Genomic DNA, 13,247 nt, shown 5'->3' with positions numbered 1-13,247 from the left:
TAAATGAGGAATCGTTCTTTGCCAAATAAAATATAAACTTGTGGGTGCTTAACCCCACCACCCCTCATTGATTATTTTATTACAACAGCGCCACACAGTGTTTACTACTTAGATACACAACTTCAAATCAGTGAATAAATTGTCCTCTGTAAGGCAGGCACATTAATTCTCTATTTAAAATCATAGAAAACATTGCATCAGCCAAGAACACTTATCCAACTAAAGCAACACAAATATTAAAAACCATTAACATTGTTTCATTTATAAATAGCTCTAACTGTACCGATTCAAGGATAGTTTTCTCAAACACATCCAGGCGTCTGGTCTCCAGTGCAATACCAATAGCCTGCTTGTACTTGTGATCGTCCAGGCACCGCTGGAACATTTTATTAACAATTCCCTCCAGGCGAGGATCTATGGTCTTTTTCTCTTCATCCTCTGGCAGCTCTGCATTCTCCACACGCAGCTTTGTATAGTGGTCAATACATTTTGCTGTCGAGAAACAAAAAGCAAACATTTATAAAATCAAGAATTTTTTTTATTATTTTTTTTATATAAATGGACACATAACAGAAAATTAAATCTATGTAGTGCAGGACGTGGTGGTGGTGGTGGTTCACTTTTTAGAAATTTCAGTGTAATAGGAAACTAAAGCAAAATGGGACAAACATGCAGTTTTAAATGGCTACTAAAGTTTGAGAGAAAGTAAAAGAGGCTGAGTGTAAAGAAGCTTGGAAAAATTAATAAAAAAAAAAAAAAATTTCTTTAGAAAATTGATGCAGTTGCATGGTGTATGATCGGATGGGAGCCTCAGCGATGACCTTCTCAAAATACACATTAAAATGCATTCAGTCTCTTTTTTTTGTTTCAGTGACTGAATATCTATAAAAAAATCAGTAGAAATAACCAAGTGTAACATACTGTATCTTTTTCTGTATTGTGTTGTATGCACACAAGGCAGTATATAACCACGTTTCTGCAAAACAAATTCTAAAGAAATTGTCTTAAATTTCATCATCCCTTCACATCCCATCCCTTGTTGCATTCTCAAAGAACCAATTAATATGATGTTTTTTATACTAGTTTATTGCTGTATACCATGAAAAATATTTTTACCGATAATGGTTTCCACATATTCAGAGTCATCGGTGACGTTGAAGAGATCTCCAGCACCCAGAGCGTAGTTCAGCGACTCCTCAAATGCACCAAGATGATAAAACACTTTAGATGCCACCAAAGCAGCAAATGCTCTGCTGCGGAACGTCTCATCTTCATACAGGACCTCGCTGAGATAGAAATAGCATATTTTTCCTCTCTAAATCAACCTTGTCTTTAATCTGTCCACTCGCACCCAGATGTTCAGCCTTACAGGTATAGTCAGATGCTAAAATGCAGCTTTCCTTTCATCCAAAGTGTGTGTGGAAAGTTTGGAAATTATGATCAGAATTAGCATTTGATTAGGGAAATGTTTCTTAATCTGTGCTCCCTTTTCAGTGATGCACAGCAGAAATGGGTGTTAGTCTCTTTATGTAAACAAGTGTGGACATGGGAAAGTGACCAATGTCTAATCGAAATCAAATCCTACTTACATTTTATCCACAGACTCTGAGATTTCAGCCCAGAAGTCATTGACGATGGAGTTAAGCTTCTGGAGTGCAAACTCCTTCAAGACAAACAATATAAAAATACATAGATTAGACATGGAACTTTCCAAAATCACACTTACTGTAATCAATCAATGTTTTATTAAATCTTCTGTCATATGGTGCCACTAGCTCTGACCTAATTGAACAGATGTGTAGTTAAAATAGGGAAAGCATGCTTTGTAATAAATTCACATTAATACAATAACAATTAAGCAATCATCTTCCACACCACGTCTTGTGTAAGCGCTACCGTGAATGATTTACAAATAAAGCTGTACAACCGTAACATACAGTAAATATGTACAGTAAAGTGTTACCTTCAGTTGCGGCTCATCCTCATCCAAGAGGGATATGATTCCAGCTGCAACCACAAAAAAGAGAGAATTTACAAAATATGGACAAACTTCAATGAGATATGGATTTTTCTCCATACAAAAGGTACTTTTATTTGTTCTGTTCCAACAAAATAGTTAAATATGCACCCAATCCTTTAGTAAGGGACATGTATACTGATGTTTTATATAAGCTCTGTCAGTGTCTGAATCCACTGGCTACGAATAAATGCAAAACCGACACTGCAGCAAAAGAATTGTTTACGTCGTAAAAGAAAATAATCCTATGATTATTGCAAAGTGTCAGGGTCGTAGAAAACGAGGTGGATAATGTACCTGAGAATTAATTAATTAATTGAACTTCAATTCAATTCCAATTTATCCGTATAGCAATTTTAACAATTCCCATTGTCTCAAAGCAGCTTTACAGAAGTATGGAAACAGAAGAGAGAGAGAAAAAAAGAAATAAATATATAATAATGATAAGAAGAGGAAAAAATAAGGATAAAAATAAATGAATATATTCAACCAATGTCCCTATACCCAAGGGAAAACTCCCTGAGATAACGAGGAGGAAACCTTGAGAGGAACCAGACTCAGAATGGAACCTCATCCTCATTTAGGTGACACTGAACAGTAAATAATGTAAATGTAAATAATGTAAACAACAGTTTATAACAGTGCAACTGAGAGCTCCTGAGGAACTAATGGGTCAGTCATCACAGACAGACCAGACCATACAGCTGACTGACACAACAATGGTTCAAAAGAAGACACGACAGTCTCTGGGCTCAATTTCTGTTATAAAAAAAGTATAATTAATCTTTAAACATTAGCAACATCCTTTACAGCACTGTTCTTAATGATTTATTTAATATTAACTTTTTGTTTACCAAAAATAAAAATGTTAGTAAAAGCTACAATCCTACATTAATCGGCTACCTTCGTTTAGTACCATATATATATATATACACACATATATATACTGTATATATTTATTTATCATATATTATATGTATACACACACTGTATATATTTAGTAATGCTGTATACATGTGTAAATACATATATCATATATACACTAACTGGCATTAGGAGTGTTTTTAATTTATATTTATATATATTATATATTTACAGCATTTAGCAGACGCCCGTATCCAGAGCGACTTAAATTTTTATCTCATTTTTATACAACTGAGCAATTGAGGGTTAAGGGCCTTGCTCAGGGGCCCAGCAGTGGCATCTTGGTGGACATACGAATCGATCTCACAACCTTCCGATTGGTAGCCCAACACCTTAACCACTAGGCTACCACATCCCACATACTGTATATAATGTGTAGTGCATTGCACAGTATGTGTACTGACTATGTACAAGCATATTGCATCTTCTTCACATTTCACCTGGTATTGAGCATTTTGCACATTTTCACCCATATGTAAACTGTTCTTAAACTGTTCTTAATTCCTGTTTAATTACTGTATGCAAATTGTTCTGCGAATTGGGAGTTCGCTCCCAATAATAATAATATTTAGCGCTAATCCTAAACATTACTCGCTAATTACTTAGCTAACCTGCTGGTTGCTTTTACAGACTCTAAAACACAATGAAATAACAGTTTAGCAAATGAATACGTGCCATTTCATACGTTTTTTTAATCAGCAAATAAAAATAAAATTGAGAACTATAAACGAACCGTTCTAGATTAGCTAGCTAGCTTGGCTAATGTGACTCAGCTAAATCACTCGGGCTTTCTTTCTTTCTTACCGGCAGATGTAATCATGTTTTAACCTGGAACTCTCCGATCTGTGTCCGAAGAGTCACAATCACTGTCACGAGTGTAAAAAAATCCGCACGAATGAAAATGAAATAAACGTTTTTATGGCAAAACGATTAGATGTTGAACAACAGCGATTTACTTCAGCGCCTGTTCATTCGTTCATCTGCACTTTCTGCCTCACAGCGAGCGGCCGCGTCCCAAATACCGTTCAAATCAACAATAAGTGCACTTAAGCAGGACACAGGAGCCACCTTTCTTACTATATGGAGTGCACTTACAAAACAACTACGTAACGAATTGGGATTCAGCCGATAAGCCATACGTCGTCTAGGACCAGTAAGGTTAAGAAAAAAACTGGAAAGCCTTTATTTTACCGGATACTTATCTAGTTATATGTTTAAAATTCCGTTTCAAGGATGAGCAAAGTGCCATGATTAAGATTTTCTAAATAAATCATAAACTTGATATTACTGTTTTTATTTCTAAAGAATGTAGCTAGTTATTTAATCGATTTCTATATTGGCAATATAGTGGACAACTAAAACAGCACAGGCGTTAAAAGTCACTTTCGGCCCCTAGCAGTTTATTGTAGGTGACGGATCTAACGAGCAACAGTACAATATATAGCACATTTCAATTACGACAAACAGTATACATTTATATATATATATATATATATATATATATATATATATATATATATATATATATATATATATAAATATATATATATATATAATTTTCATTTTAATGCGAATTGTATTGTACTGTATGTATTGCATTGTAAAATGTCATTTAAAAAAAAAAAATCCTACATATTAACAATAAACATTGTGTGTTATAACTTGTACTGAAAGCAATTTCATATCCTGGGTTTTTATTAATGATTAATTTTAATATTTATTTTTTAATGTTCCATATTTTTGTCTGAGTTCGGATGTTCTTTTGAAGTGGAAAAAAATGTGGTGCTTATGCATGGGGAAATTTGTTCTAGTATGTATGTATATTTTTTTTATATTGTATAATTTATGTATTTTTTTATATTGTTACTAATAAATATTGAAAGCTAATGTGGTTTGACAATTACAGTAAAAGCTGAAACATTTTGAAACATAGGTAACATTAAATGAGATTTAATATGTAAGACTGAGGCACTTAAACCATTTTGTACTACCTTGTGCACCCGTCAGATGTTTAATCCCTCTTAGGAGCTACTTGGATTCCAGCACTATTATGAAAAATTTTGGTGCCTCCTGTGGGGGATAATGAAGGCTAGAGGGCGTTTAAAGTGACCCGATTTAGACAGAGCAGTGGAAAAACAAGAAACAGGCACTTCTTTCAGTCTGTATATTCACATTACTGATAAAGCGAATGACACTTTACATTAACCTAATTTAATATCATATGTTGGCTCACCAAACCAGTTCTCCTTTCCATCACTTTATATTTTTCTCTCTGAAGGTGTCTGCATGCAACTTCAAGTTTTTTCATCTATCTAGTAGCAGTATTACACAATAAACAATCAGAAATAAACATGCACCTACATGAAACTGCACCTACTGTTAATGTTGGTGACAGGAAGTGGTTTTAAAGATAACTGAAGTTAGTTTCAATTTTATTTTCTCACAGTAATGCCAGCTTTATATTGCAGCATAACCACTAAGCAAAGCAACATTCACACATGACATCCATTTACACAATGGGACCACTATAGGTTCAGTACTTAGCAGATATTATTTGTATGTCATTTTTTCCTCAGGGACACAGAAGTGCTTAAAACCCAGCAATAATTTAATCTTCTCCGAATTCATTACTCAAAGCCCGACCTTTTATGTTCTCATATACTTTAGCTTCTTATTTCAGGTTGTACTTCCAGAATTTGTATTTCAGCAGAGTTCCATTGTTAGTCCTATTTTCCTCCTTCTGCTGTAATTTCACTCTCCAGGTGTCCAGACGATCACCATCTCAGTTCCTTCCAATGTTTTTGAATCTCGTGTTCTTTTTTGTTCTTTGTTTCTTTAGCTTCTCAAGTCACACGTTAGTCCAGACCAAGATTTCTGAAAAGCTGCCTCAGACATTTTTAGTTAACAATTACAAAAGCACTAACAAAATATATAAAAATAATACACATATTAAACAATGACAACAAAACATATAGTAAAAAAACAATACCTCAGATATGTAATAAAAGCAGACAGTAATTAATTTTATTTTTAACTGTATAATTTAATCATGTTTGTGTGATGTTAATTCTAACATAGAGCGCAAAAAAACAAAAACAAAACATTTATGAAATGTCCAACAGATGACAAAACACTTAAAATCCAAAACTAATACTGTGGAAACTAAAACTGAAATATTAACAAACAAAAACATTACAGTTAAAGACTGATTATTAAAACCGCTAAATAAATAATATTACAGTTAAAATAATAATATTAAAAAAAATCAATATGTTACCAGATAAATAAACTCTGAATTTATTAATCTGTGCATTGGAATCCTATACTGTTTTTAGATTATATTACCTCACTAAAGTATAACATAATTCAGACTGTAAAAATGTAGCTCTGATTTACTCAACATTAAAACATTAAACATTAAAAAGAGGCACTGCTTGGTGAATGACATTCTTTTTGTGGTCACCAAAGACAAAAAAACATGTTTGCAAAATCTTTGAAAGTCTAGGAATTTTATTTAGCAACTGTCAGTAAACTTCATATACCAATGCACCTTCAACACTCCTGTCAGTTGATAAATCAAATGCAGCAGAGGAATTTCACAGGTCTTTCATAGGTCTGTTCATTTCACAGATCATGTGGTGATTTTCAGTCTTTTAGTAAAAGTGAAGTCAGGACTGTGAGATGGAGTTCGTCTGTAAAGGAATTCCTTCCTCTGTGCTTTCTGGATCACCTGTAGGGAATAATGAGTGAATGTTAGAGGGTCAGAGCTCATGGAAAGTCAGATGAACATGATTCACTCTGGCTCACCAATATGTGCCCGAGCCAGTGTCGTCACTTCGGCTTGTTCTCTACGTCCTCTCCTTATCCAACACTGTAAGATCGTCCAGAAAATATTTTGCTTACGCCTCAAGATGTTATCTACAAAACGGACAAAACAAAGAGTGAACTGTGTGCTATGTAAAAGTGTTCTGCAAGCTGGGGACCAAAACTTGTGACTAAACAAAATACAAACACAGAGGTCATACCTCCTTTTCTAATACTACTTCTACTACAACTAATATAATTGTTATTATTATTATCTTATCAACATTTACAGCATTTAGCAGACACCCTTATCCAGGGTGAGCAACTGAGGGTTAAGGGCCTTGCTCAGGGGCCCAGCAGTGGCAGCTTTGGTGGACCTGGGATTTGAACCTATAACCTTCTGATCAGTAGCCGAACACCTTAACCACTGAGCTACCACATCCAAATAATCAACATTATCATTATTCTGCTATGCTTGTTCAACTTACCCCTGAAGTGGGAAGTCAGAATATGGAAATATATTATTTTTAATTGTGTTCTTTCAAGCTATGAAGATGGACGGAAATGTTTGCCTCCACGGTGAGAGCTTTCTTTGCCGTTTGCTCATTGTAGCTTGGAAATTCTTGGGTTTTAGCTAAATACAGCATTACTGGAACAGACACACTACATCCACACCTTCACTGAGACTGACAAAGTGAGAACACATCACTGGGTCTGACACCTTGAGAGTAGTCAAGAAGCTTTTATTGTCATGTCAACCAAATATCTCTGACGCAGGAAACAGTGAAATGAGAAAGTTTCTCTGGGACCATGGTGCTACATAGAACAAAGACAGAGCTACATAAAACAACAACACAGAGCTGAAGACCTAGCCACATAAAGTGCATAGCTTTTACACCTATGACTACAGCTCTTTCACTGAGATATCACTTCCTTCACTGTGACTGACATACTGAGTCCTCACCCTCTTCATTGGGATTAACACACTGAGAAAACCACTTCATTGAGACTGACAATGTGGTCAAAGCACTGAGGTCATGAATCCTTCACTGGAACTAACAGGCAAAGTTCAGACATTCTGCCCATGGACTTACACACAGGCCACTCCTACCAGAGGCTGAGGACACACCTCTTCCCTACACCCGAGACACAAAAGGTCACACCTTTTCACTAAAACAAAGATACTGTAGCCATATATCTTTCACTGTGATGAATAATCAATATTTCCCTTTGGGAATAACAGTCACTAAGGCCACAACTTCACTAAAACATGGATGCAAAGGCCATGCCTCCTCCATTAAGCCTGAGATACAGATCTTATGCCTCCTTCAAATTGTTATGCATGCATGTTTGTACAAACATAGCAACACTACATGATTACAAGCTACTTAACCTGGGCTCTGAGACACATTCACAGTTTTGCAGACATTTCTCTTGATGTTCTCTAGGCCATCTGCTGCATTAGGAATAAAATGTCCAGTCCATATAGCACCATGTGGATGCTTTATAAACACAGATCTCAATTTCTCCTCCAAAAAAGTCACAGACTTGCGAGTCTCGGAGCTTTCGACATCAGTATGAATGAGGCCCAGTAATGCCTGACGACCTCCATGGTTTTTCTTCACTCTAACTTTTACATCTTTCAGGATCTCCTCCATACACACATGGTTAGCCTGGGGACACCAATATATGTAAAAATTAGATTAAAAATAAACATCAAAACATAATACACAAGAATATGTTCAAAATATACAGTAGGTTAAATGAGATTTAGTTCGTTTTAATTTTAAATGACTGCTTTTAGAAAATCAATGTATAATTTAATTTAAATTTTACATTTAAGAGTGAGAAATATCAATGACAAGAACCATAAAATAATATACAAACCAGCTAATGTGTGAACCTCTTGTTTCTAGGTGGTTTTAAATTCATGGTATGACCTGAATGGTTGTTTATAGGCTCTAGATGATTGACAAAAAACACCCAGATATCAAATAAACGGAAGAGCTAAAAAGAATAGCAATGTTTATCAGACTTTTCTTTTAGCTTATCATTGCCCATTAAATGTACACAATTTAAGTGAATTCCTGACACAAACATCTGTACTATTTTCAAAGCTTATTTATAAGCAAACAAAAAACAAACAAACGTAAATGAAAATTTTGTTCTTTATGCTGTCACCTCCCAAGCGTGTTTTAGACTGACGGTAATTTTAATCTGAGACCTAGTATACCAGTATCAATGTAGTCGTTGATAGACATCAAAAGCAGGTCTGGATATTGGCATCTGCAAAATACCATAAATGCTAAAGCAATTGCAAACTGCATTTTCTATTTGTGGATAATGTGGATAAAATTTGTGTTTTGAATTGCATTGCCCTTGTCTTATAAGCTATGATCTGGTCGTATCGAAATAGCAATGGCAATTGCCCCATTTGCTCTTTCACTTAGCACTATCATACCCTTGTTTGCAATTTTAACATCACATATGGAGCCTGCTAAAATTTAAATTGCACTGCTATTCCCTTTGCATTTCAAGTGCAATGGTCAATCAGTGAAGAGATAGGAGTATACTGTGTATAGTTTGTTTGTATCCGAAACTGACATCAGTCATAGTCGACAACCAACAATGAAAAATTGTTAAAAACTCCTTCTGCTTATGATTTACTTTATACTATACTCAATACTGAAGTGAGATAGCAATCTTGGTTATTGCAATTTAGATTTGGCAGGGTAATAACTTGTAATACAAGAGTAATGCAACTGTAAATGGAGTTTGCTTTTGCACTCTGAAATTTGGCAAACTGTACATTCATGTAAATGCAAATGGTAGTATGTGATTTGCACTGTCATAGAAATGTTTTAATTATATGTGTTTATGTGTGGGTTAAAATCTTGTCTAATATTATTCACAGCAAAAGCACACAGTACTAATGTGAAAGTTCATTTGGAAATGTCAGAATTTTGTGTGATGACACTGCACTATGAAATACAGTACATCATGATTGGCTTGTGTCTGACCCTGATAAAATATGTAATATTATATATTGTAATATGTACTTCTATTTAGAGAACGATTTCTGTTGGATGCATTCGGGCATAATAACTATGAATGCTAGTTAGATGCAAGGAATGTACTTGCATTATGTTGTGTAAAGGTATACAATATGTATGTAATTGTTCATAAAGTGATGCTTTCTCCAAAGATATTTCTTCGTATCTGTGCAAGTTGTCTCCAGGAGAATCTGTCTGTAAAGATGTACATTTTCATGTGAGAAGAGTTTAGACTTTGTGGCTTTGTTGGTAGCGTAACAGGATTCTGTCTTATTCACTGTGAAGGAAGAGCTTTTTATAGATGCAATAACATTAGTGAGAAAGGAGGTGACGTGTAAAGCTATGGCAAACCGATGTGGTGTAAAATGAAGAAAACTCTTGGATGTACTGTTAAAAGTCATCTGTAAATGAAAAGTAGCTCCAAGTAGCTTCTGCCTCAGATAATCCTATATTACCTAGAAAACAATTAGGGTTCAGGTGTATATCTCTAATCATGTACATAGTAAAACAAAAAACAGCACTCTCTGCGTTATAAACAGATTCGTTGACAGATTTACCTGCAGTTATGACAGTTTAAACAACAACTTAGAGCCCTCGTTTATTATTACTTCACCTTCTTTTGAACGTAACCGTGTCTGAAAATGAAGATGACGACCGCGCAGTGAATCGCGCGTCCTGCAGCTGCAGTGATTGTGCGCTTGCGTCGGACGCGTTTCTCGTCCACGTCGGCGTTATTTTCGTCTTTTCCTTCAGCCACATCAGAAACAGGACAATTTCTCGCAGAAGCAGATTTGATGTCCCCGTTCCCGAGGTTTGCGTTTTTGTCCTTCTTGATGTGAACCTCGGTGTGAAACAAGTCCATGATAAACTCCTGGAAAAGGCTGCAGTTGTTTTCTCCATCCGCGTCTCCTACTATATAAATATTCCCTTTTCCACCGATCCTCTTCAACATCCGATCAAATTCCTCGTGCTCTTCGTCTTCCTTGGTTATGTAGTCGGTGAAATGACAGTGCGAGGCCATATTTGGTCTTTATTTACGCTTTTATATCTCGCTTGAAGGCAAGATGACTTTGAGGTGACCCGGCGTTTTGACAATGTGAGAAGAAGAACTGCAGGCGAGCTTTTAAATTTCCTGTCGAGACGCGCTGTGGAAGTCGAACCGGAAACAGGAATCACATAAACAACGCCGACTCGAGCTATAGGAGGAGCGAACGTAGCAAGACACACAACGGAAGTAGCTTTTTTTTTTTTTTTTTTTTTTTTTTTAAATTGTTTCAATACCAAATGATAACAGATAACAAAATGCAATGCCATCATATTCAAATCTTAAAATAGTAACATAACATAAAAGGAAAGAAAAAGGAAAATACAATGAAGGGGTGTCGAGCAATACAATTAATTTAGAAAACAGGAATTTAACAGCTTTGGAAAAGCCCATGGTTTTGATGGCTTGTAAGTCCTTTTTAATGTGAAACAAAATAATTTTAATTTCCAGTTTAAAACGGATAATGTTTGGTTTGTTTTCAGACCTCTTTACATTAAGTAAAGTCCATAAGTTACGTATGGATATGAAACTTTCCAAATAAAAAAAAAGATTTCAAATAATATATAAAAATATGACATTTGGCCATTTTACTTTCCTCATAATTTTTCTGTATATTAATTTTTGTCCCACATAATGAATCAAAAACATGTTAGACACTCTGGAAGTAGCATTTATTGTTGATTTCAGTAGCTGTAAACTATCTTCCCTTCACCAGACTTTTTTTTCCCCCTTTTCTATTCAGTTTCACACATTTACATCATTTAGCAGACACCCTTATCCAGAGCAACTTACATTATCTAATTTTTGTACAACTGAGGGTTAAGGGCCTTCCTCAGGGGCCCAACAGTGGCAGCTTGGTGGCAGCCAGGCTCAAACTCACAACCTTCCGATGGGTAGCCCAACACCTTAACCACTAGGCTACCACATGCCCAACATATTCACATGTCAACAACAAAACCTTTCATTCTTGTTCTCTGAGAAAAAACGAGAATTTTTGTAGTATGACAAAATGCACATTTTGTTCTTTGAATCAAATTAGTAATATCCATGGCACTCGTTAATCTTTGAAAATTATTATAACTTTATCAGCAGCCAGCAAACTTAAAAACTTAAACAGTATTTATGTTCAATCAGTGGTTATGACACAGGTTTCTATCCATCAAACCTTTTATTTTTATTCTTGCAATGTATGAGTCTGTGTCACTGAATCTGGCTAAAGTGATTAGTATAACTGTGCATCATCGGTATGTGTGTATCATCGGTGAAAGTGAATGTTTATCAATTACAAGTCCAAAGGGTGCGCTACAAATACAGAACAATATATGTCTTAAAACAGAGACCTGAAATACACCCGATAAATATCATTTAGATATGCATGTTGTTGTGCACATTATATGTTTTCATACTTGTCAACTTAATTAGAATACAAACTTCAGCCACTGAAGGTGTCTATTTTTTCATGGTCTATTTATTTATTTAGAATGAAATACTGTTTTAAGGATAAGCTTTTACGTGTTTGTCACCGCTACTCCTTTCATTTTTTGTTTGATCCTATATCATATTTTCCATATGATTGTTAATTTGGCATGTTTAGTTTAACATTTGCAAATAAAAGACACATCCAATGTGTATACAAAATGGTTAAAATTTAGAATGTATTCAGATGAATACATTCTACATTTTAACCATTTTGTATACACATTAGATGTGTCTTTTATTTGCAAATAATTTGCACTCATCTGTATATTATATTCATAGTACATACACATCTGTAATTTACAGTTTATATGAATAGCCATATATTTTGATACAGCACATATCCTTCTGTTAATTTCAGTAAATCTGTATACTATGTTCATAGTACACACACATCTGTAAAATACTTCCATATTACCACTTTATTTAACTTATTTAACTCTTGTAAACACTATATCCTGCACTTGCTACTATTGCACTCTGGTTAGACCTAACTGCATTTCATTGCCTTGTACTTATACATGTGTAATGACAATAAAGTTGTCATTAATCTTATCTAATCTAATCTAATCTAATCTAATCTAATCTAAAAGTCTTAAATGATATCTGAAAATGCATTAAGACTCATCATTAAATCAAATTTGTCTAGTCAATTTTTATCACTAAATGCTAAAAATTGTCCAGGATGGCTTAGGAATTTTTACAAATTGTCATACACTTGTATTTTATACCTACTTATAACTATTTCAACTTCTATTACTTTATAGTAGTTCCATTAAAGATTGTTAAAGCTATGACAGAATTTATAAATTGTTATAAATGCAAGCTATCACAGATTGCAAGCTACAAGAGAATTTATTCATGCAGGATTATGTGTAAACCAAAAACTCCAAAATTCTGTTTCTGGCATGGTGAATCCTCACCTTGA

The 13,247-nt window shown here is 34.7% G+C and overlaps 2 protein-coding genes across 2 annotated transcripts in view; both read right to left on the bottom strand.

Moving 5' to 3' along the window:
• psmd1 (proteasome 26S subunit, non-ATPase 1) overlaps window positions 1–3,954 on the bottom strand; it is a 35,939-nt gene extending 31,985 nt beyond the window's left edge. The window contains exons 1-5 of the mRNA XM_027157247.2: window positions 3,746–3,954; window positions 1,964–2,007; window positions 1,590–1,663; window positions 1,117–1,286; window positions 284–492 (exon numbers count right to left, since the gene is read on the bottom strand). Of these exons, the coding sequence (XP_027013048.2) occupies window positions 284–492; window positions 1,117–1,286; window positions 1,590–1,663; window positions 1,964–2,007; window positions 3,746–3,761 (513 nt within the window). The 5' untranslated portion in view covers window positions 3,762–3,954. The remainder of the gene's footprint in view (window positions 1–283; window positions 493–1,116; window positions 1,287–1,589; window positions 1,664–1,963; window positions 2,008–3,745) is intronic.
• Window positions 3,955–6,433: 2,479 nt separating this feature from the next.
• On the bottom strand, window positions 6,434–11,000 carry LOC113649892. The gene is made up of 4 exons (XM_027157882.2): window positions 10,412–11,000; window positions 8,139–8,418; window positions 6,749–6,859; window positions 6,434–6,671 (listed from the first exon to the last, which is right to left on the bottom strand). Exons 1-4 carry the CDS (start codon window positions 10,817–10,819, stop codon window positions 6,610–6,612), a joined length of 861 nt encoding a protein of 286 aa, XP_027013683.2. The 5' UTR covers window positions 10,820–11,000; the 3' UTR covers window positions 6,434–6,609.
• Between the last annotated feature and the right edge of the window lie 2,247 nt (window positions 11,001–13,247).

This window comes from Tachysurus fulvidraco, chromosome 2 (genome assembly GCF_022655615.1).
Source record: "Tachysurus fulvidraco isolate hzauxx_2018 chromosome 2, HZAU_PFXX_2.0, whole genome shotgun sequence".
In the NCBI taxonomy this organism is placed as follows: Eukaryota; Metazoa; Chordata; class Actinopteri; order Siluriformes; family Bagridae; genus Tachysurus; species Tachysurus fulvidraco.
Note: the sequence above shows the minus strand (reverse complement) of the source record. Positions and strands in the feature narration are given on the sequence as shown.

Excerpts from the sequence above, each read along its gene's own strand:
- LOC113649892 (XM_027157882.2), bottom strand. The coding sequence starts at position 10,819 with ATGGCCTCGCACTGTCATTTCACCGACTACATAACCAAGGAAGACGAA. Across the intron at positions 8,419-10,411 it reads ACGGTTACGTTCAAAAGAAG|GCTAACCATGTGTGTATGGA; the intron begins GTGAAGTAATAA and ends TGGTGTCCCCAG. Across the intron at positions 6,672-6,748 it reads ACTGGCTCGGGCACATATTG|GTGATCCAGAAAGCACAGAG; the intron begins GTGAGCCAGAGT and ends TATTCCCTACAG.